A 23,529-nucleotide genomic window follows, 5' to 3' on the forward strand; every position below is an offset into this window, starting at 1 on the left:
AGTAAATGAACAAAATCTGATTGGATGTTGTGAAATACTCATCTAAATTCTGTATTTTTGCACCACATTATTAAAAACCACTGTGCTATTCATGAAATAAGCATTCACTGTTATGTTGCTTAGTAACCAGAACCTTGTGTTAGTGAACTGCATTGCTTGTGAGAACTGTTTATTGCAGTTATTATGATTAATTATATCTGAAATTGTTTATTATTGAACATTGGTATATTTTATAGTATTATATTTTGTCACCACTTTATAAACACAGTAAATCACTTGGCTGTGTGAATTTTATTAATTTTTTTTTGTTAAATTGTTGCATAATTCAGTTGTGGAGATGTAAACAAAGTCATTCAGCGTGGTTTGATGTGAAATGGTTAATGGTAGAGAAATTCACAGACTCAGATGTCTTTACAGTGGTGGTGATAGGAACCAGGGGTCACGATGTCTACAACATAAATATAGCCATTCTATTTACTATCCAAAACCACCAGTGAACCTCCTGTCTTAGTTTTATATGTAATGTTGATAATACTGGTAAATTTAAAAAAGAAAAAAAGGTAAAATTGGGTTTTCTATGGGTCATATCCTTCCTAATATTCTGCATGGGCCTCTCCACTGTGAATGGCTTCAAAAAATAGTTTTAGGCCAAAACTATATCATAAAACAATCTTTCAGGCATCAGGTAACATATACATAAACCATTTTATGTATCAACTTTGTGTGAGATTACTTTTAAAGGCATTGACCTCTTCAGATGTCAGCGAACGAACACCACTGTGAATATTTCTTACTCGGTAGGTTTCTGACCATTCTGAATGGTGTTGTTCTGATTCGTTGATTCTGCAGAAAGTTCTGGAATTTCTCTTTCCCCTTGGCAAAACTTATAGCTTATAGCTTTAATAAGCTTTCAGTGGCATATAGTGTCCACATGGGTTGAGTAAGGGCTCTTAGTTCTGGCAGACAGTGGTGCTATCCCCCAGCAAGCCTGAACCTCATCTGACCACTACGATGACAGCAGCTATCTGTCAAAACTCATCTTACACTCAGTCATGCTCTCACTGCATGAACAGGTCTGCAAGGACATCTTCATGCCCTGTAGAGCGCACAGTGAGCACAACCAGCACGATAAAAAGCGGTTTGGCCCACATGTTTAGAAAATAACCACGCCTTATTAAATTATTGCTGTGATGGCAACAGTGCCTGTCTTGTCAGCCTAGAATAGTTTCCTGTTCTGTGTCCAGTTTGAGCATCAAAGATGATAAGCTATTTTAATAGGCTTGCATGCATAAGCACATGGAAAAGCAAGTTGTACTTGTAAAGTTCCTGTTTCTGTATTTAATTACGTTCAGCACTGAAAAAATCTCAGGTCTCATCTCCATTAGAGGCTTGGCGACAGCAGTACACTTGATAATGAGAGTGTAACTTAAATGACAGCCTCTCCAGTTACTGTTGCTGGTCAATGCAGTGCATCGCGTCTGTTAAAGTAAACTGGTGACTGGCGTCTTCTAACATCATCTTCCCAGCACAGCAGCCCTTCATCATATGTGTAAAACCTTACTAAACATTATTAATGCACAATGAATATAATGTGACAATTGTTATAAAAGTGCTTATGTGTCTTTATATTCATTATAGGACTGTCTTGCATTTAAATGCAGTCAGTCGAATAATGGATATGATATTATTTTAGGTTTGCCACAGTCTTATAGGAATTACAATCCTTAACAGATTACAGGGCAGCTGGCTTTACCAACAGCCAACCCCTCGATCAAATCCTTTGGTGTTTTCTATATTCGTACTTTGGTCCAAGCCTGGTCTTCCTGTGAGTCTGTGCTGCCCTCTGCTGGTGATATACAGTAGGAGCAATGTTTCCAGTAGAAGGACTCCAGTGACTGGACTCAAGCAGGAAGGATTAGTCAAGTTCTGTGTAGCGGTTGATGTTTTCCAGATCAGATTTCAGCTCTTGGAATTTCGGCCGGTCATCTGGCACTTCACTCCAGCAGGACAGCATAATGTCATAAACGAGGCGAGGGCATTTAGGGGGGGACGGCATCCTGTAGCCGTAATGGGTGATCTGATGCACCACCTCACTTGAACTGAAACCTATAACACGACAAAGTTAATTAAGCAAAAATATCCAACTTAGCTCATTTAAATTATTTCGTTTTTATTTTTATGTTTAAAAAATGACATACAGGCCCATTTGTTTTGCTCCAGAGCACCGTGCTGTGATTAGATCCACACTCTGATCAATTTTACATCTGTTGCAAAGTAGGCTATTTTACAACCTGCTTTTAAATGCTAGACATAACTAAAAGTGCAACATAGTCTACCTGGATATGGAACTCCACCATAGGTAATAGTCTCATACAGGAAAATGCCAAATGACCAGACGTCGGATTTATGAGAGAACCGGCCGTGGGTGATGGCTTCAGGAGCCGTCCACTTGTAGGGAATCTTCTTTTCCTCTGAAACATAGATTGGTTCCTACAGGAGAAAGGCCTACTGTGAACATGATTTACTCAAACACAGTGGACTAGCAGTAACTCTTCTAACTCTTCTGAATGTTCTCCTACGCTTTAATGCACTTTAAAGTAATTCAAGGACAGTGGTGACAAAAGTCTTTTAGATATAAACTATATAATGTTAGTAAATAAAAATATTGCTGCTTTCGGAAGAAAACCTTGTGTCTTCAAAATGATACATTTACAGGAAAAAGAAAAAAAACTACTTTTAATGTAAGTCAATGGAACCAGATGTTTTTCCAAGTCATTTTGGGCTGTTTCTTTTGGTCCATTCTTCATGAAATTTACACACAATGTAAAGAACAACAGGCATTTTCAAAATATGTCAAAAACTGAAATGACAAAAATACAAGGTTTTCCTCCGACAACAGTGATATTTACACAGAGTAGTACTTAATTGTCTGAAATAAAAAAAATATTGAAATGAGTGGAAAGTGTTATGCTGTACTGTAATACAGTCAGCTTCAAAATGAATGGCAACCTTGGCAAAGATGGGTAAAAAAAAACAAAAAAAACATTTCATGAAAAAATTTAAGAATCTGATACAGTATATAAACACTCAAAGATCTGAAAATGTACCACTCACTTTCCAGTCCATAAAGGCCACATAAGGAACCTACACTGCTTGTTTCGAATTCAGTGTTTTTGTGATGTCATAAGAACCAAAAATGCTTAAAAATAAGAATGAAATTTGTCTTTAAACATTACATAAAATTAATACAAGTCCTGCGGCAAAGCCACACAAAGTAGCTTCCACAATTTTTTTGCTCATCTCAAAAAAAATAATATAAACGTAAAATTGTAAAAAAGCGTATGCAGTAAAAACTGCATCGCAGAAACATCATACTTTTTTGCCACTATTCTGCCTGATTTCTGCTATAAAACACACTTATATTATCCTAATCTGTTGATATGTTTGATATTGCAGCAGTACTGCAGTCTGTCTTGAAATTGCCCAAAAATGAAAATTTGAAGCAAAAATTAGTTTTGTTTTTTTTTTATTTTGGGCCAAATGCTTTCTAGTGATAAATGGGTGGGCTTGATGTGGAAAAGGCTGACAGTTCTGTGCTAAAATATGGAATCTTTGGTTTTACAGTCCAGTTTCTAGACTCCAATCCCTGCATGACAGATACAGACTTTGTAGAAAATTTACAATCACAATGCTGAGTGAACTTGCCTTGATGACTCGTGCTAAGCCGAAGTCTCCCACCTTGCAGATATATCCCTCACCAACGAGCACATTCCGGGCCGCTAGGTCCCTGTGAATACTGTTGTGCGCCTCTAGATACGCCATCCCATCAGCCACCTGGGCCGCCATGTCAATCAAATTCACCTGGTCTAAAGTCCCGCCCTCTTTACCTGATAAAGATAAGCACAGCAGAGACTAACAGCGAGGCAAGGAGGCAGGCAGACTGACAAATAAATTACTTATGTTTAATTACTGAATATAACCAGATAAGTCTGTAGAAACTGTGTTTCATGAAATAATATTACAGCTTCTTTGAGTGAAAATGAGCTCACAGTGCTGATAGATGGATAAAGTGACCATTCAAAACCCTTGAGCTTTATTATTTAGTGATTTTATGGAATACAAATGCAAACTGGTCAAGTTACACTGTACAAAAAGTCTCATCAGATCAACCTACAAAATGACTTCATGTAGTAAAAAGCAATTAAACTCATTTTATTCAACTCAAAAAATGACATTGATTCAAAGAATTGTTCATTCAAAGTATTTATTTTGGCTGAACAAACCTGGTTAATTTACACATTAAGTCATTTTTATGTTGATCTGATGAGCCATTTTTTACAGTGTATTTTTAAAGGAATAGTTAAGTGAAAAATATAATTAACATGAGTTTTCACTTATCTTAAATGCAGTTTGATCAGCCAAGACATGTTTGGTGTGAAAATTTTGCTTCTTTAATTAAGAACTGGAGCTGCTAGGCAAACAATGCCAGCAAACACTGGAAGTCAGTAGTCACCCAAAACCACTTTCACAAATTCATGCCAAAATCTTCATATATTTGCTTCAAACTATGTTGATAAGCAACATAAATTTGTTTTAAAAAAGTTTTAGTAAAGTAACATAGATAGACCTTATTTACAAATTTGAGCCAACACTGAAACTACATTATCATCCATATAATGTCGTGCTTTCCGGTGCTATTGTGCCTTCAAACTCTGGGAGGGCGCAGGGGTGTAACGTTGTAAAACGTTACTAAACAGGTACGTAGCACACTAATACCTAAGGTTTACTTAGCTTCAAGTAGAAGAGTTAGAAGTTGCAGTGACGATGATCCTATGAAAATGAAGTGATGTGTTCCATTTTTTTTTCCAGAACAAAGAAATCAACCTTTGGTTAATTTGTTTTCCTAACTATGTCCCTCTTACCCTCTTTTCCTAAGCTGAGCGGCTGCCTAAGAGGGTCTGACCTCAGATGCGGCCGGCGCACTGCACAGTGGTGTTAAACTGTATCTACTTATGCTGTTTTGTGTCTGTGCTGTTATCCGGTATCGACCAGAGGAGGATGGGTTCCCCTATTTGAGTCTGGTTCCTCTCAAGGTTTCTTCCTCCTGTTGAGGGACTTTTTCCTTGCCACTGTCACCAAGGCTTGCTCACTGGGGGGACCCGGATTCTTTGTAAAGCTGCTTTGTGACAACATCTGTTGTAAAAGGCGCTATATAAATAAATTTGACTTGACTTGACTTGACGTGTAGTCTAGTAGGTTATGTTACCACCAATTTCCTACTGATGTGGACACATGCAAATTGTGGCTTTTGTCAATGAAGTGCAAACTAGCAAGAGAGGCATTCAGTAAAGCTGAGCAAAATCTCTGCTTGTAATCATTTTTCACCTGATGATTTAGTCTCCAGCAGGATATTCTAAAATCTACAGCTGTACCACTTTTTTTTATAAAAAAGAAGTGAATCCAAGGTAAGTACGCCCTGAATTAAGACCTAGATGTGGTTGAGCGAGTTGAGACAAGTTTTGGGGATGTATTTACAGAAACGGTTTTGGGTGACTATTAACTTCCAGTGTTTGCTAGCAACATTATCCTAGCAGCTCCAGTTCTAAATTAAAGAAGTAAAATCTGGACCCCAATCATGTCTTGGCTAATCGACTGTATTTGGGGTAAGTGGAAAGTCAGGTAAACCAGATTTTTTACCAAACTGTTCCTTTAAGTTCAAGCTCTGTCCATTTAAGAGGTTATAAAGAGCAAAAAAAAAAATAAAATTGATGTAAAATATGGACAAAATTTGAGATGTCATCTAACTAGTCTTTTTAGCTCTGTGACATACATTTTTTGTCAGCGCGACAGTATATGGCAGAAACCAAACGAACAGGTCAGTTTAATAATAGTTTTTGGCGCGGTCACAGGCAGAGCGGGGTGTGAATGATGACTTACTGCGGAGGAAGTCCAGCAGGTTGCCCTTCTCCATTAGCTCAGTGATGATGTAATACGGGGAGGAGGAAGTGCAAATGGCGAAAAGCGAGATTAGGTGCCGGTGACGCAATCTTTTCAGAACCTGAACCTCCATATGAAACTCGCGCTGGTTCAAAGACGCTGAGAGGCAGAGATTAAAATAGCAAAGATGAATAAAAAAACAATTGAACAGCTTTTGAAAGAACGCAGCGTTCATCGCTTAATGTGAAAGAGAGCAGGCAAGAGATTGAAAAAGAAGCATACGATATATGAGACATCAGTCTGTGTATAACTCCCATTTTATGTTCCTAAGCATTTAAAAAATGCAAAGTTGGACACAGTGAAACCAACCCAAACCTAATGCAGATGAGCTGATAGGAAGGTTTGCTAAAGAACGATTTAGTGCATAAAAACCATCTTGAAGGACAAGTGAGACGACATTCTTTCACTATCAGCTGAGGCTTCTTCTGCCTATCATATTTTTAGCTTAAAAATGACTGGAACTTTTTTTTAAGCCATTGCTCATAACAGGAAAACATCATTTTCATATTTAAAGCTCTTCTCTAAGCACAGAACGATAACAGTGAGCTGAGGGATGCAGGAGTGTCGTCGCTTTAGCCTTTAAATAAATGAATGGTGTCCTTTAATGTATAAACAACCTATGAAGTCAACATATGTCTCTTTATTCAGCTTGCATGCAAACCTCAGAGAGTATATGCAGTTAGTTTCATAAATATTGGCACCCTTGATAAAGATGGTTAAAAATGGTCATGAAAAAGTGTTTGTGGTTAATTAGCCCAATCTCTCCTTTTATTTGAAGTAAATTTAACCCGAAAAACTCCTTTTAAAGAAAGCCACATCACAATTATTGGACACACCCAGAAATCCCTCTAATCAAAATGTAGCTGAGGCATGTTCACATTTATATTTCCCTTTTTTTTAATATACTGGAGTGTTCAGGAACTCCTCAACAGCCATCCTTCACTTCCTTTTTCTCTTCCACTGGGTTATGAATATAAGATGGCACAAAGGCCAGATCCCCTTAGTCATTCATCAACATAGGGAAGATTAGATGGTATGCAAATTAAATGAGACTAAAGTGATTTGATCTTTATAAATCAATCATAAAGGCGATTGCTACACACAGAAAATACCCAAATCCACTGTTAGGATAATAATTGAGAAATTTAAAACAACTGGAGCTGAAGTGAACCTGCCTGGAGGAGGATGCATGTTTGTTTTACTCCTATGCACAGGGAGGAGGATGGTTAAGACAGGCAAATATTTCTCTAAGGTTCACTACAATAAGATGCCACCTCCTTGCTTACAAACTGTTTGGAAGGCAGGCCAGAAGAAAGCCTTTTCTTTAATCTAACCAAAAAACATAAGTGCCTGGAGTTCAATAGACACTACTGGAACTTAGACTGACATTAAGTTCTTTTGTGAGATGAGACAAAAAGGGGTTTTTGGCAACAAACACCTGACGTGGTGTAAATAAAAAGATGGTTTTACAGAAAAAGCACCATCCACACCGTTAAGTATGTTAAGTATGTTAAGTATAATGTTTTGGGGCTATTTTTCTTCCAAAGACCGTTGGAAGTATATTAGGATACATGGTATCACAGAGCCCATGATCTGTCAGGAGACTTTTAGATAAAAGTTTCTGGCATAAAGCTAAAACTGGGAACTGGGTTGTGATTGGATTTTCCACCATGATCATGATTCAATTCCACACAAAACGATTCAGTGAACACAGAATCAAGCTTTTAAAATTTGAAGCAGGGGGATGGGGCATGTGACTGAGCTGAAGAGGAGAGTCCAAAAGACAGGAGCTAAGGCCCTGGAGGATATGAAGTGATTCTACATTGAAGAGCCGTCAATATACACTTTTTCATAAGTTTTTTTTTTCCTTTTTTTTTTTATTAGACTAACTTACTTCACAATTAAAGTTTGAATTGTTTTCCTATTTTCAGTGTGAGATTGATCTAATTACCCACAAAGACATTTTTCACAACCTTTTCACCCATCGTTACCTAGGGTGCCAAAATTTCTACAACTGACTTTATGTAATTAAAGGACCTAAGAGTATCTCTGTGGTGTTTACCAGCTGTGGATCCAAGGTGTGTGTGTGCGTGGATGGAACAGGATGGATGCTTACCATTGGTTTTGAGAATTTTAATAGCTACGTTGATGCGGTTCTTCCACTTGCCGCGATGAACGTCGGCGAAGTAGCCGCTGCCCAGCTGCTCCTCCAAAGTAAAGTCCTCTTTAGGGAGCTCCCACTCGTCCACTGTGGTGTGAGAGAGGTCCTGAGGCTGTGGCTCTCTCTGAGGACGAAGAGTGTTAGATAAAATTCACTTTCAGGAAACTGTAGCTCCGCTAGGCAGGAGCTAAACTATTTTTATACTGATGGCTGAGGCTGAGTTTGCCGAATGCCAGGTGAACGTTACCTGCCTGACTGCTTTGCACCAACTGTATAGTTTGGTGGAGGAGAGATAATGCTATGGGGTTGTTTTTCAGGGGTTGGCCTAGACCCCTTAGTTCCAGTGAAGGGAAATGTTAATGCTTCAGCAGACCAAGACATTTTGGACAATCATATGCTTCCAACTTTGTGTGGAAAACAGTTTGGGGTAGAACTTTTTCTTCGGGGTAGAACTTCTTATGAGATAATTAGGCTCTATTATTCTTATGAGATAATTAGGCCTGCAGTATAGTTGTAAAGTGCTTGTCATCTTATCGTGTACAGCATGTTTTTTATAATACAATATATGGACAAAAGTATTGGGACACACCTCAGTTTGCAAAATGATTCACTCCTAGATATTCTACAATCATCTGTGAGTGGTATTATTGAAAAGGGGAAGCGTTTAGGAACCACAGCAACTCAGCTACGTAAAGTTACAGAACAGGTCATAGTGTGCTGAGACACATTGTGCAGTAAAAGTTGCCAAAGCTCTGCTGACTCAATAACTGCAGAGTTTCAGACCTCCTTTGGCATCAACATCAGCAAAAAAACTGTGCACCGGGAAGTTCATGGCATGAGTTTAAATGGCTGAGCAACTGCATGCAAGCCTTACATCACCAAGCACAATGCCAAGTGTTGGATGGAGTGGTGTAAAGCACCACCACTGTAGTATTGATGAATCATGCTTCTCTATCTGGCAGTCTGATGGACGAGGCTGAGTTTGGCGAATGCCAGGAGAACGTTACCTGCCTGACTGCTTTGCGTCAGCTGTAAAGTTTGGTGGAGGAGGGATGATGCTATGGGGTTGTTTTTCAGGGGTTGGCCTAGACCCCTTAGTTCCAGTGAAGGGAAATCTTAATGCTTCAGCAGACCAAGAAATTTTGGACAATCATATGCTTCCAACTTTGTGTGAAAAACAGTTTGGGGTAGAACTTTTTCTGTTCCAGCATGACCAAAATCAGAAGAGTGGAAGCTGTTATAGCTGCAAAGGGAGACCAACTCCATATTAATGTCTAGGGATTTAGAATGGGATGTCATAAAAGCTCCTAGGTGTAATGTGTAGGTGCCCCAATACTTTTGTCTATATAGTGTCTATTCTCAGCCTTAAATTGTTTCCCATATTATTTTATTGCCTGGAAGGCCCAGCCAAAAAAAATGACTGAAGAAAACTATAATCGCTTATTCCCTTCTTGTCTTTTTGTGCAACTGAAAAACCGACTTGAGGTGAAGAGAGAAAAGGGTGAAAAACAGTGCAGAGGAACGTAGTGGAGAGAGAAATATGGCTTTGGCAGAAGGGAAAAAGATGGTAGAGAGAGAGAAAAAGAGGAAAGACAGACAGACAGACTCATATGCAAATGAAACATATTTCTATTCATTTTTTAAAGTATGTATCATGTTTGCAATATATTTCAATATGTATTTGACACAAATGTAAGAACTTAAATTTGACACAATTACATATATGGACAGCTATTAGAGCCCAGAGGGGGCCATATAAAAAATCTCAACAAATCTGTGGGCCAGAGAACGCCTATGTTTTCATTTTGCTATGACCCAAACTGGCCATTATTTATTCAAAATCATAATGACGCTTAATGTTGTATTCCTTCATTACGGCCACATTATCTCCACAATCAAGAGAGACGGGTTTATACTTATTGGAAGTAAAAAAGTATTCGAGCTCCCACTGGTCTTGAAAACCCCTGCATTCACTGTCCACTTTTCTTTTCGTCATTTTTCAGCTAGCCAGGTGTTTATATTGGTTGGCCTGCTGAAATGCAGCTAGTGTATTTGGTGATATGACTGGTGTGGTAGGACTGTGGTGTAACTGCTGTCCTATAGATTGTTGTTGGCAGAGGAGGGTGTGGAAGCGCACATTACATTGCAGTGTATGCTGGGGATTGCAGTGCAGATAACTGGAAAACGGGCTAGTATTAATAGAAAACTAAAATAATTTTGTGGGCTGAAATTTGACACATGGGATCTAGATGAACCCCAAATGTAGCCCTTCTTAAATCCAGGTTAAAACATTTCTCTTTTCATGTGTGTATGATTGAGCTCTAAGACCTGTGCTTTATTCTTAATACACTTTACCTTTAATTCCCTTTTTCTGTTTTTTCTCCCTTCTTACTGCACTTTATCCTTAATAAGCTAATAATACTTAAGTGCTTTGTTTTAAATTTCCTCTTATGTTTTAATTTTACTTAAGAAAAAGGAAAGACGAAGACAGTGCAGACATAGGGGAGCGATAGATAAGGGTGAGTGGAAAGGAAAAAGATGGTTGAGAGAAAAAGAAGAAAGCGACAGCCAGAGGGAGAGAAGAGAAAAGAGTGAGTGACAAAGAGAAAGAGGAAAGAGAGAGTGAGGAAAGAGACAGACAGAGGGAAAGCGCAAAGGGAGAGAGAAAGGAAAGACAGAGTGAGAGAGAGAAATACAGAGAGAGAGGGGAAAGAGACAGAAAGCGAGAGAAAACAGAGAGAGAGTGAGTTGTGCGCTCTCTCACCCTGATGCATGGTTTTCCGAGTCTGTCCACAGAGGCAAGTCGATGAGTCTGGTAGTGTTCAATGAGCTTCGGTAAAGTGGGGAAACTCCATGTTTGTTCCACGTAGAATCCACTCTCCGTCTGGTAAATCTTAAAGTGCTTCACTCTGTTCTTCACCTTAACTGATACAGCAGAAACAGTGTGGGGAGAAAAAGTCAGGACAAGTATCAGCCAACAAGACAAACACCAATAGTTAAGACAAACACTAACAACAATGTGGCGATGTCTTATTTCTAACTGAGCTGTTACTGCAGTAAAGGTGGACCAATTCTCTGTCTAAATACCCTTTATTTCAAAGAAACGTTGGACAAACAGGTGCCTGGATATTTTTACACAGAAGACGTCTCATAGTCAAGGATGCAGGTTGCCTGCTGTTGTCAGTGGAAGCCCATTTTGTAGGATGCTGCGAATGTGGCTAATAAAGGCAACCTTCATTTCTGAATTTAAAAGACTCAGCATTCCTTCCCCACCTTCACCTACACCTACAGTCCCTCACGCACAGCACAGGTTTTGAAAACCATTTGAAAAATGGCAGAAACAGCTGTGAGTGGGCGAGCATGAGAGTTTTAAATGAATGTCTGCTGCACACAGTTATTGTCAAGAAGATCATGCTGATAGTCTATGGTAGTTTTTCAGGAATAAGACAAAATATGTCAAGAAATATGTCGCCACAGTGTTATTCACACTGCTCATGTCAGTAAGCCATGACATGTCGGTATGGCTGACTAAGGACTTCTCTGTTGTGCGTGATGAGCCCCAAACTGGAGCCTTCATATATCAGGACTAGCCAGCAGTAATGTATCTGGTACCAGCCTGAGCACTGCAGAAATAATACTTATTCTTTGGTGGTTTCACTAATTGCCTCTTGTAACTTTGTAGATGAAATCTCATCATGAACAACATCAACTAATAAGCTAGAGGTGAATTAACAGCAGATCATACAGTGCGGCCTTCTTATCCACTCTTATTTCAATAAGGATCTACAGTCATGTGGAATTTTAAATCTGATAATAATAATGATAGTGTAATAATTTTCATTTATATAGCACGTTTTATGCCAGTGGCAGCTCAAAGTGCTTCTCAGACAGGTGATAAAGCATTACAGTAATACAAGAAATTATATGTATTAATTTAGAATCATGTAAAAAAAATGACACAGATCGAATTAGAAGATAAACACCATGAGACGTAGAGTTTTAATTAAATGCTGAGTTAGAGAGACGTTTTTAGAAGCTTCTTAAAAGTGAGCTCTGAGCTTGACTGTCTAATATAAGGTGAATGGAGTTCAGTTTAGAAGCAGAATAACTGAAAGGGTCTCTCCACGTTTTCTGTATTTTACAGTTTTTGCAGAAAGTCAGTATCTGCAGATCTAAGGTCACATGCTGGAACATAACCAGACAGACACTCTGTGATGTAAGCGGTGCTTTAAGGTCATTTAGAGCCTTAAAAACTAGTGGCAGAACTTTAAAATCTATCCTGAATGATACAAGCAGCCAGTCTTTTAAAATGGGAGTGATCTGATCTCTCTGTGTTGTTTTTGTTAGGATCCGTGCTGCTGCATTTTGTATGAGCTGTAAGGGATGTATAGTTTTCTTAGGAAGTCCAGTAAGAAGATCATTACAGTGATCAACTCTGTTTGTAACAAATGCATGAACATGTTTCTCTGCGTCGCTCTGAGATATAAAAGGCCGAACTTTAGTGATATTTCTCAAATGATAGAAAGCTACTTTAGTGACTGTGTTTACATGCGGGATAAACAGAGCTCAGAGTCTAAGATCACACCCAGGTCTCCTACTTTAGGTTTGGTATCTGAAGCTAAAGAAACAAGTTTAGCATAAAGCAGCTTTCTCTGAGTATTTATGTTTTTTTGGTTAGTCTGTCTACAGAGTCTTGATCGTCAGAAGGAATAGAAATGTGTTAGACTAACACGCCCTCAATTAAAACAAAACCAGAGGTTCCACCATCCTTCCTGTGTTGTCTGTTCTCATTTTTAAACAAAACCAGCCTTGAAACACACAAACACACACACACACACACACACACACACACACTCAGACACACCTGAGAGCACATGCCTGACGTTGTCACTCTCACTGATTCGTATCAGGAAAGCTCCATCGTTGTTCTCCGCTGACATGAGATGGCTGAGAGATTCAAACCTGTTCATCTTGCCGAAGAACCATCTGAAAAGAATCAGCAGACATCTTTAAAAACTAAATTCAAGACAAGCATTCAGCGAAGTCATTCAGGTTTAGAGGCCAAACAGACGTCATGATTTCACCTCCCAGAACCTCTGAATGAAAAGTTTCCAAGTGATACTAAAATGAGTTTCCATTCAAGATGAAGCTGACAAACTCTGAAGTGGATCTCGTCCAGAGCTTCTAGAGCTGGTGTTTGTGTTTATTTACCAGTGTGCTCTTACCAATAAAACTGACAGACAACAGCCGCACCACTAACTCACACTGCAGGCTTATAAACTGATATTAGAAGCTGATTGATATTATACATCTATGACCAATTTTGGCATGTCTTTAATAGACACTTTGGGAGATTTTGTGATGATTATGAACTTTAAGGGATTTATATTGCTATGATAAATCAACAGGAAGCAATGCATATAGATGTGAACACTCTATCGGTATACCTTGTATCCATGTTTTAAAAAAAAAAACGTTATACAGTTTAAAAGGCAGACAGTCTGTCAGTCTTGGCTATATTAACAATTTTAAATACTTAATGAAAGACATCTTTATAATAAGATTCAGAAGCAGGTTTAAATGCTGGTGTGGAGAGAAACAAAGCAAAAGCATTTACCATTTTTTGAGTATTTGCATCGGATTACTTTTATTCCATACTGTTAGGCCAAATAGCCCTGTGATGGACTGGCGACCTGTCCAGGGTGTATCCTGCCTTCTGCCCAATGACAGCTGGGATAGGCTTCAGCACCCCACCGCGGCCCAGAAGGATAAGCGGTTTAGATGATGTATGTATGTTAGGCCAAATAAGGTCACATAAAAAAATCTGAGGTAACCTGTAACCTGGTGAACAAACCCAAATGACCTAAGATACTGAACAGCGCATGTTAGAATAACTTAAATGTTTTGTGTTGGATTAACACAAGTGCATGTTTCTGCAACTCATAAATTCTTATTGGTTTAATTTAACTTTGGAGTTAATCAAACCTAAAATCCCAATTTATAGATTTATAGCTAAATTAATCGCTAATTATGTCACTTTTTCTGATGAAGTAATACTGACCAGTTTTCAAACACTCGATTAACCCTTAGTGTGAATGTGGTCACCCTTCAGCACAGACTCAAACTCAGCAGAGAAAACAATGACTCGCCCTTTTAGCCAGCAACACGAGGCCAGGCGGCTAAGGGAAATAGATGTGAAGGGATGGTAGCCTGAGTGGAATATAAAACACATTGATGGTGAGTAAAACACGGGGAAAGAAACACCCAGTTTGCAAACAGATGGATCCGTGAGCTCATGGGAAAGAAGTGTTTTACCCAATAAGATTGTATTAACAAAAAATCATCACTGTATTACATTGAAACAACACAGCTTACTTAGTTTAACTTAGTTACACACGTCTGTTAAGTAACATTAATGAGGGAGATACAAAACCTACGATGCAGTTTCAGTTTTTGAATGTGGCAGTTTCAAAGCTGCCTAAGTGACTAAGTGTGCGTTGATTCAACTCAGAAATGCCTTTTGAGTGTACGAAATCTTTAAAAAAAGTTCTCGTAACTTAAAACAGTTGAGTAATATGTGGGCTATATGAAGTTTTCTGTATAACAGACTGTTGTTATTTGAGTTAAAATGTGGGATCGCCTTTAAATGTGCTGACTTCATTGTGTTTCACATCACCATGCACACTATCCCTTCGAACACACTGTACTATAATGTTCTCTTAGCAGTTCTACATAGTACCAAATATGTTGTGTGACACTTTTTGATGTTATATAGACCCATTTTAAAAGCTTCTTTAAAGAACCATGTACAACAGGGTTAATTTAACCTCTTAAATTTTAAATTGACCTAAGGATTGATTGACTGTATATTAGACAATTTCATATTTTTAAAATAAATAGCATTCACCACACTTCAAATGAGGCAATGCATGTAGTAAAAACAGGAACAGTCAGGGATAACACAAAAAATTCCATGGTGGTCACTTAAGCAAACAAATCCAACAGTAGGCAGCAGATGTAAACATGGCACCAAAATACAAAATCACTATCCATATCACTACAATCAATTAAAATTAACAATAAAAGCACTCAACATCTTTAAACCCATATGTTCTTCTCTTACTTGACCATTTCCTAATGTTATGTCTAAACCCTCGCAGGCTGTAAACCATTTTAAAACTTCCTGGTAATCGGTTCCACGAAGTTGCTGCTACACACATGAAAGTGTCTCTACTCACTTTACTTTTAAAACAAGGAGGAACCAAATCTGTGGACCTTATTCTGGTAGAACATATGTGAAAATCATTTTTGAGATACAGAGGAACAGCTCCATGTACAATCTTATATACATTACACAATCAGGGCGACTCCACCGTGAACTTTTAACCAACCAAGGCTTTCATACTGAGACAATTCCAGATGAGTTCTAATAGGACGGTTTAAAATAACTAATGTGTTCTGAGAAGTTTGAAGCCTGTGTGCTCGGAAATACCATCATACCACGAACAGCAAGCATAATCAAAATAAGACTGCACCAAAACTTCCGCCAGGGTAACCACTGTTTGTCTATACAAAATTCTGGCGATGATTAACTTTAGTTAAAACCTTATCTGCCTGGCTCTCTCCTGACATGTAACTATCCAAGAGCCTAGATAATTAACTGAATTCTTCTATTACAGTTTCTCCAACAACTACCTTGAAACCCAATTATTTTTGTAATTTTGTCCATATACCAAACAAAATAGATTGTTTTCCCAAACTAAGTGACAACCTGTTCTCAGACATCCACCTACTAACTGTCAAAAGTTCTTCATTCAGTGTACATTCTACAATACACCTGACTTTAGGGGAAAACAAAATTGCAGAATCACCTGCATACAAAAAAGCTCACATTAACATACAGATTTAAATTATTCGTATATAAAAGGAAAAACAGTGGCCCTAAAACGCTTCCTTGGAGAACCCCACAGATAATAGATCTAGGTAGACACATCCACCTGTAGTTTACATCTTTTCAAATAGGAAGCAACCCGTTTGACAGCATTATCATTAAAACCTTTAGCTTTGAACTTAGTCAACAAAATATTGTGGTCAGTATTATCAGAAGGTTTCTGCAGATCCAGCATTACCAAACCACACAAACCCCCTTTATCTATTTCACTCTCAATAAAATCAGTTAAATAAAATGAACATGTTTCAGAAGAGTGAGATTTTCTAAATACCAGAATGGAATTCATAAATAAGGTTTTCCATTATCTCTGATAAGGTCCTCAAAAGAGATACAGGCCTATAGTTTCCTTTATTCAAGTTACAGAAAGAGGAATCACTCTTGCCCCTTTAAACTGATTGGAAAATTAACCGTGCTGAATTGACACACTTATTATATGCATAATGCACGAGGAAATGACCTCTGCAGCATCTCTTAAAAATCTAGCAGGAATATTATCATGACCAGATGCTTTAAAACAATTGATGGTCTTGAGCTTCTCCAGCACCACTTCCTCAGACACCAGCCTAAAAGAGAAGCTATGTGCTGTTACACTATATTGTTTACAATGGTCATTTCTCTCCCCGTACCAGGGGGTCTGACCAGGCAGCTTCTCCACCAGCCTACCTGCAACTGATGTAAAAAAAAATGATTTACCGTCTCTGCCACCTCTTTCTTATGTGAGGTTACCTTATTTTCAGACTGTAAACTAACATCACTGCTTAGTAATATTAGTTCTGAGCCTCTTACTATAACCAAGTTGTTTAAGGTTGTCTGTCATTCCTATCTTTTCTTTAAAATAAGCCTGTTTATTTCGATCAATCTCCTCCTCTTAATTCCTTCCGAAATTTCACTCTTCATCCAAGGTTCGGTTCTTTGCTTTATTCTCACATTTCTTAATGGAGCAAGTTTACTTATCACTTCTAAGAACATCGCTGCTTTTAATGTAAGTCTATGGAACCAGACTTTTTTCCAAGTCATTTTGGGCCGTTTCTTTAGGCGCACTGATCATGAAATTAACACACAATGTAAAGGGCAACAGGTATTTTCAAATTATGTCAAAAACTGAAAAATGACACAAACGGAGATACAAGGTTTTGTTCCGACAGCAGCAACAATATATTAAAAGCGGACAAGGCTTTGTCCACCTCTATACAATACCTGTGACCATTTTACTCAGACATTCCTCTGATGCTTCCTTACTATACCTTTTTAAGGACCTTATAGTGTTTTTTGAATTGAGCACATTTTTCTTAATATTTTTTGCACAAAAAACGACACAATGACTACTTACTCCACAATGCATAACACCACTCTTTACTGTCCTAGACTTCTATGACACTAAAATAAGTGTAGTTACAGTCTGCTTAGAGAAACAAATTTGTGTTGGTTCATTAATCAGTTGATGAAGATCAAACCACAGAAATTCATCAAAGATTTGTGTCCATTAAGTTCAACTTTCTGAACATCAGTGTTAAAATCCCCTACAATAATCACTTTCATTTCAACGAAATCTCCACACCTCACACATACGTCCTCCAATAAGTCATCAAAATGGCTTTGGTCTGGACGTCTGCAGGATGTTCCAACAAAATATCTAACCATACAGCTTCAGTTTGATCATGATTTAAATCCTCCCTTTCGTTAAAGCCCAAAACTGCTCTTATATAAACACTCCTCTGCCTTATGGTTTCGGCCTCTCTGCACAATAACATAGTTCTCAGTCTCTATTTCAGTGTCTTTGATAGAGTCGTCCAGCCAAGGTTCTGCGATACACAGAAGAGCTAATCTTCGGGCGAGGGCTTCTGGTGTTCAGATGAAGAAAAGTCCCCTCGTGTTCAGAAGTGAATTCACACTACACTCTTAAACAAGATGGTTCTTCAAGGGTTCTTTAGTAAAGAAAGTATTTTTCTATATAGAACCATGAACACTCAAAGAACCCTTTGCATTATCACAGGGTTCTTTATATCATGAAAGGGTTCTTTAGATTGAGAATGTGCTGTGATTCCATACAGAACCTTTTCGAAAAGGTTTCCATATAGCACCAAAAAGGGGTCCACTACTGTTACAAGCCAAAGAACCCTTTTTCGGTACTATGTAGAGCCCTTTTTGCTAAGAGTGTATGTTCTCCTTGACGCTTAAGCTGCTCCAACACCTGTTGTAGTTCCCGGCTTCTCAGCCGAGCAAGTACTCAGCCTGCACACACACCTCAGCCTTATCCCTCGCCTTCAGTCCACACCGAGATAACACTCCTAGCCTGGGGCATTGATTTATATCCCCCAGTATCAATAAACATATTGCTATAATAAGGTAGTTCATTCAGTTGCTTTGATGTTTAGAGCCACACTTAATCTGTCACTAGGCTGGATACAAAAATGTTTCAAGATGAACTCTGTCCACGGCCAAAATGCCAATTTACTGCAGCACTGTAAATCTGCTGGTCAGACACATAATGAAAGTTTTGCAATCGCTGAACAAACTTGTTTTGCGACTTTCTAAAACCAGAGTTGACAAAATTTAGGAAAAAGCCATAAACTAAGTTCCATCAGCACTCCAGATGACAGCACTTGCCAGCAGCCATCTTACTTGGGAATTATGGCAAACAACATTCAAATGCTTCGTTGAGGGTTTACAGCTCTATATATATCTATATAACTAGAGGTGGGCGATATGGCAAAAATATATCACGATACTTTAAGTAATTTTCATGATATTCGTTTTTTTCAAATATCTGATCAGTTGGAACAAAGAAAAAAGAAGCAGTGCTGCTGCATTTTAAATAATACAATCAAAAACTATGAATACAATTATTTTTATTCAATATTTGCCGTGCTGTGTTGCCTTAATCCAGTTAAACGGGATTAATTTTGCCCTATAACAAAACATGCAGCTGGTCAGTGTTCTGCAAGTACTGACGATATACTCAATATGTGCAGAAAAGCATATTTTATTGTATTGTGACAGAATCTTTTACAATAATGATACATATTGTTATAGTGCCTATCACCATATATAACCATTGCCTTTACTATACAACAAAAGCATTGTTTTTTGTGACAAACATTTAAAATGGGTTGTTTTTTTTTAATATCCATACATGGACTGTATGGACGGGAGAGTGAATGATACATTTTGACACTTCAAAAAATAAAGGGAGGATAATTAGAAATGGAATTGCTTTTTAATTTCCATTATTTTCTGTTTTGTTAGATAATAACACAACATTTGCATCTGAACAAGTACGTTTGTGAGGAAAGGATTCTATTTTTTACTCAGTTCCATTTTAGTCGTTCCTATCAAGCCCGCTTCATTTTCTGTGTTTACTTTCATTCTGTTCTTCTGGTATTATAGATCAAAAGTAGCACAAACACACTCTCAGAAAAACTGTCACTGGGGTGGGACCCTCAAGGGTGCGTCCTTAGTTCTTTTAATTAGGGAACGTAACCATTGCAAATATATTTTTAAAGTTGCATTGACTCCACACAGCCCGTCTCGTCTCCAGTCTTTATATTTTTCTGTTCTGTTTTAAACATCAGTTGATAAAAAGGTACAAATACGTCCTTCTGTTGAGAAAAACATATTTAAGGTGCACAATTAGACCTTAAAACCACTGTTGTACCTGTGAGGGTCCATTTACATTGTTTGTACCTTGATGAATGAAAAATGCACCTGCACAGAACCTTTATTTCTAACAGTCTAGAGCAGCTTCATATAGCGTGTGTGTTCATAGTTCTATATATAACCATTGCCTTTACTAAAAAAAACCTCAAAGAATCATTTTTTCAAGGGTATACTTTAATATACCTTAGAACACACTGTACCATATTACTGCATAGCACACTCTCCCACAAACATACTGTCCTGTATATGACACATTATCCTATAATACTAATAATCAAGACTCTTCTCTGTCCTGGCACCCAGGTGGTGGGATGAACTTCCACAGACTCTCTCGTGGTCTTCAAACGCAGACTGAAGACACATCTCTCTTTACAGCACTTAATTGAGCACTAATTGCAGTAATTATATGCAGTAATTTTTCTCTAGGTATCAACATAGGCTCTTGTTTTTAACAGTATCTGAGCTCAGGGGTAGTTTGTGCTCTAAACTATTTGTACTAGCTAGGATACTTTCTCTGAGTAGACAACAAAGCACTTCCGTAAGTTGCTCTGGAGAACAGTGTCTGCTAAATGCTGTAAATGTAATGTGATGTAAGGTAATATCAGCTTGTAAGTGTGCAGTGTCTGTAACTCAGAGGAGTAGATTTTGTCCATCAGTTTTACTGGTAAGAGACCACTGGTAAACAATATAAACAAAAATATAATTTGGAAACTTTCCATAAAACCTGCTTGTTTCTATTTGGTGTACATTTCCACCACTGCGTAGCGAAAATCACCACGCTTCACGTTCCGTCCTCAGGCTACCAGAGTGTCAGAATACATGCAGTGGGAATGCATATTCAATTTCATACAAAAATGAAGTGTATTCAGTCCAAGTTACATTTTGAAAAGGCAGTATTCAGAATACAGTTATTTTATATATAGTTTTTATTATATATATATTTTATATATTCATCTTCAAAAGAAACACCATCAATGGTTGTTTAACTATTAAATATTACCTATGGCATGTAGCAAACGTGTTAAAGGCTTATTAGATGGACTCTAAAGAGGACCTAAATTAACGGCTTATTTATAAACACCAAAGTTCCTCCTAAAGCCTGAGTAGACTGATAAATCAGTGTGATGATCAGTTATTAATCTCAGTGTTACAGAGCTCTGATAAAGCCTGAGTAGACTGATCAATCAATGTGATCAGTTATTAATCTCAGTGTTACTAAGCTCTGATAAAGCCTGAGTAGACTGATCAATCAATGTGATCAGTTATTAATCTCAGTGTTACTAAGCTCTGATAAAGTCTGAGTAGACTGATCAATCAATGTGATGATCAGTTATTAATCTCAGTGTTACTGAGCTCTGCTAAAGCCTGAGTAGACTGATAAATCAATGTGATCAGTTATTAATCTCAGTGTTACTGAGCTCTGCTAAAGCCTGAGTAGACTGATAAATCAATGTGATCAGTTATTAATCTCAGTGTTACTAAGCTCTGCTAAAGCCTGAGTAGACTGATAAATCAATCTGATCAGTTATTAATCTCAGTGTTACTGAGCTCTGCTAAAGCCTGAGTAGACTGATCAATCAATCTGATCAGTTATTAATCTCAGTGTTACTGAGCTCTGCTAAAGCCTGAGTAGACTGATCAATCAATCTGATCAGTTATTAATCTCAGTGTTACTGAGCTCTGCTAAAGTCTGAGTAGACTGATAAATCAATCTGATCAGTTATTAATCTCAGTGTTACTAAACTCTGCTAAAGCCTGAGTAGGATGTTACTTTTTATGTTTTATAGTGAAATATATTTAGATTCAGTATTTAGCCATCGCTACTTTTTAGAGTATTTTGCCCAGCCCTGCTGACCACTTACACTCGCTCGTTTGGGCAACACCAACTTCCTTTTTTTTCGACCAGTTTTTCAATTTTAGGCAACTAAAAGAAGAGCTCTGTACTCACGGCTGCGCGTCCACCGCCTCTCCTCCTTGCTCCAGGTAGTTAAAAGGGACGATGCCGGTGGCCAGCACTTTTCCAAAGCGGTCAATCTTATTGGCCGTCCACCAGTCTCCACTGCGCCTGACTATCCTGAACCTGTCTCCAGACTGGAAGGAAAGCTCCTCTTCGGCCCGAGCTTCAAAGCCCCACAGCGCCGTGTACACATCACCATTACCCGCGTAATTAGGAGTGAGAACATCGCGCTCCATGTCCTCCCTCTCCGGCTTGGAGTGCTCAGACGCTCCGCTGTATTCGTTTTTCCCACCGGGCTCCACGTCCCTCCGCTTGTCGAAGCACCTGTCCAACAGCTCGGAGAGCCAAGAGCACGGGCAGCACTCCCCCATGTGGTCGAGGTGCAGCCCGAGGCTGGGCAGGTTCTTCTCCCACGGGAATGCAAGGAACGCGTCTGACAGCGAGGAGCGAGCAGAGCGACTGTGACGGGAAAAGACACAAACTTCCTCCTTTCTACCCCGCCTTTCTGCACAGCTCTCACACCGAGAAGAGGGAAGGAACCAGCTCCGTTTAGCCGACTCAGCCACATCTGCTCACTTACACTCTTAGAAAGCTGGTTACTGAGCTCAAAGGTTCTTTAGTAAAGGCAATGGTTCTATATAGAACCATTAACACTCAAAGGACCACTGGCATGGTTAAACAGTTCTTTGCATGGTGAAATGGTTCTTCAGACTGATGGAAAATGAAGAATGTGTTGTTTATGGTTTTATATGTAACCTTTATAAAAAAAAAAAAAGATTCTATTTTTGGTGTTACATAGAACCCTTTTAAAAAGGTTCTATATAGAACCATATACAAAAGATTCTCCATCAATCTGAAGAACGCTTTAATCATGCAAAGGGTTCTTTGAGTGTTTATGGCTCTATATAGAACCATTTTCTCTACTAAAGAACCTTTGAAGAACCATCTTTTTTCAGAGTGTAACAATAGAAGCAGCCTTTTTGGTGCTATATAGAACCCTTTTCAAAAAGGTTCTATATAAAACCATATACAAAAGATTCTCCATCAATCTGAAGAACTCTTTCATGATGCAAATAACCCTTTTCTTCTTTTCTTTTGAGTGTTCATTGTTCTATGTAAAATCATTTTCTTTACTACAGAACCCTTGAGGAACCATCTTTTATAAGAGTCACTATAGAAGAACGCTTTTGGTGCTATATAGAACCCTTTAAAAAAAAGGTTCAGTATAGAACCCTATACAACAGATTCCTCAACAATCTGAAGAACCCTTCATGATGCAAAGAACCCATCAATCATGCAAAGGGCTCTTTGAGTGTTAATGGTTCTATATATAACCATCGTCTTTAACAAAGAAACCTTGAAGAACCATCTTTTTTAAGAGTGTAACAATAGAAGAAGTCTTGTTAGTGCTATATAGAACCCTTTTAAAAAAGGTTCAGTATAGAACCCTATACAACAGATTCCTCATCAATCTGAAGAACCCTCTATGATGCAAAGAAAGGGTTCTTTGAGTGTTCATGAATCTATATAGAACCATTTTCTTTACTAAAGAACCCTTGAAGAACAATCTTTTTTAGGAGTGTCACAATAGAAGAACCCTTTTTGTTGCTATGTAGGACCATTTTCTATGTAGAAGTTCTGTATAGAACCAAATACAACACTCCATCAATCCGAAGAGTGATTTCACCATGCAAAGAACCATTTTATCATGCAAATGGTTCTTTGAGTGCTCATGGCTGTCTTTATTTAAGAACCTTTGAAGAACCATCTTTTTTGAGTGTTTGTCTAATGATATATTAACTTCAT

At 38.2% G+C, this 23,529-nt stretch overlaps 1 protein-coding gene across 1 annotated transcript; it reads right to left on the minus strand.

The window, feature by feature from the left end:
* Positions 1-473: 473 nt before the first annotated feature.
* Positions 474-22,214, minus strand: ptk6b (PTK6 protein tyrosine kinase 6b). The gene is made up of 8 exons (XM_036591527.1): positions 21,715-22,214; positions 13,023-13,144; positions 10,923-11,083; positions 8,114-8,282; positions 5,938-6,096; positions 3,706-3,887; positions 2,337-2,490; positions 474-2,106 (listed from the first exon to the last, which is right to left on the minus strand). Exons 1-8 carry the CDS (start codon positions 22,092-22,094, stop codon positions 1,916-1,918), a joined length of 1,518 nt encoding a protein of 505 aa, XP_036447420.1. The 5' UTR covers positions 22,095-22,214; the 3' UTR covers positions 474-1,915.
* Between the last annotated feature and the right edge of the window lie 1,315 nt (positions 22,215-23,529).

This window comes from Colossoma macropomum, unplaced genomic scaffold (genome assembly GCF_904425465.1).
Source record: "Colossoma macropomum unplaced genomic scaffold, Colossoma_macropomum, whole genome shotgun sequence".
Classification (NCBI taxonomy): Eukaryota; Metazoa; Chordata; class Actinopteri; order Characiformes; family Serrasalmidae; genus Colossoma; species Colossoma macropomum.

Excerpts from the sequence above, each read along its gene's own strand:
- ptk6b (XM_036591527.1), bottom strand. The coding sequence starts at position 22,094 with ATGGGGGAGTGCTGCCCGTGCTCTTGGCTCTCCGAGCTGTTGGACAGG. Across the intron at positions 13,145-21,714 it reads GAGGCGGTGGACGCGCAGCC|ATGGTTCTTCGGCAAGATGA; the intron begins GTGAGTACAGAG and ends GATTCTTTTCAG. Across the intron at positions 8,283-10,922 it reads TCGGAAAACCATGCATCAGG|AGAGAGCCACAGCCTCAGGA; the intron begins GTGAGAGAGCGC and ends CTTCGTCCTCAG.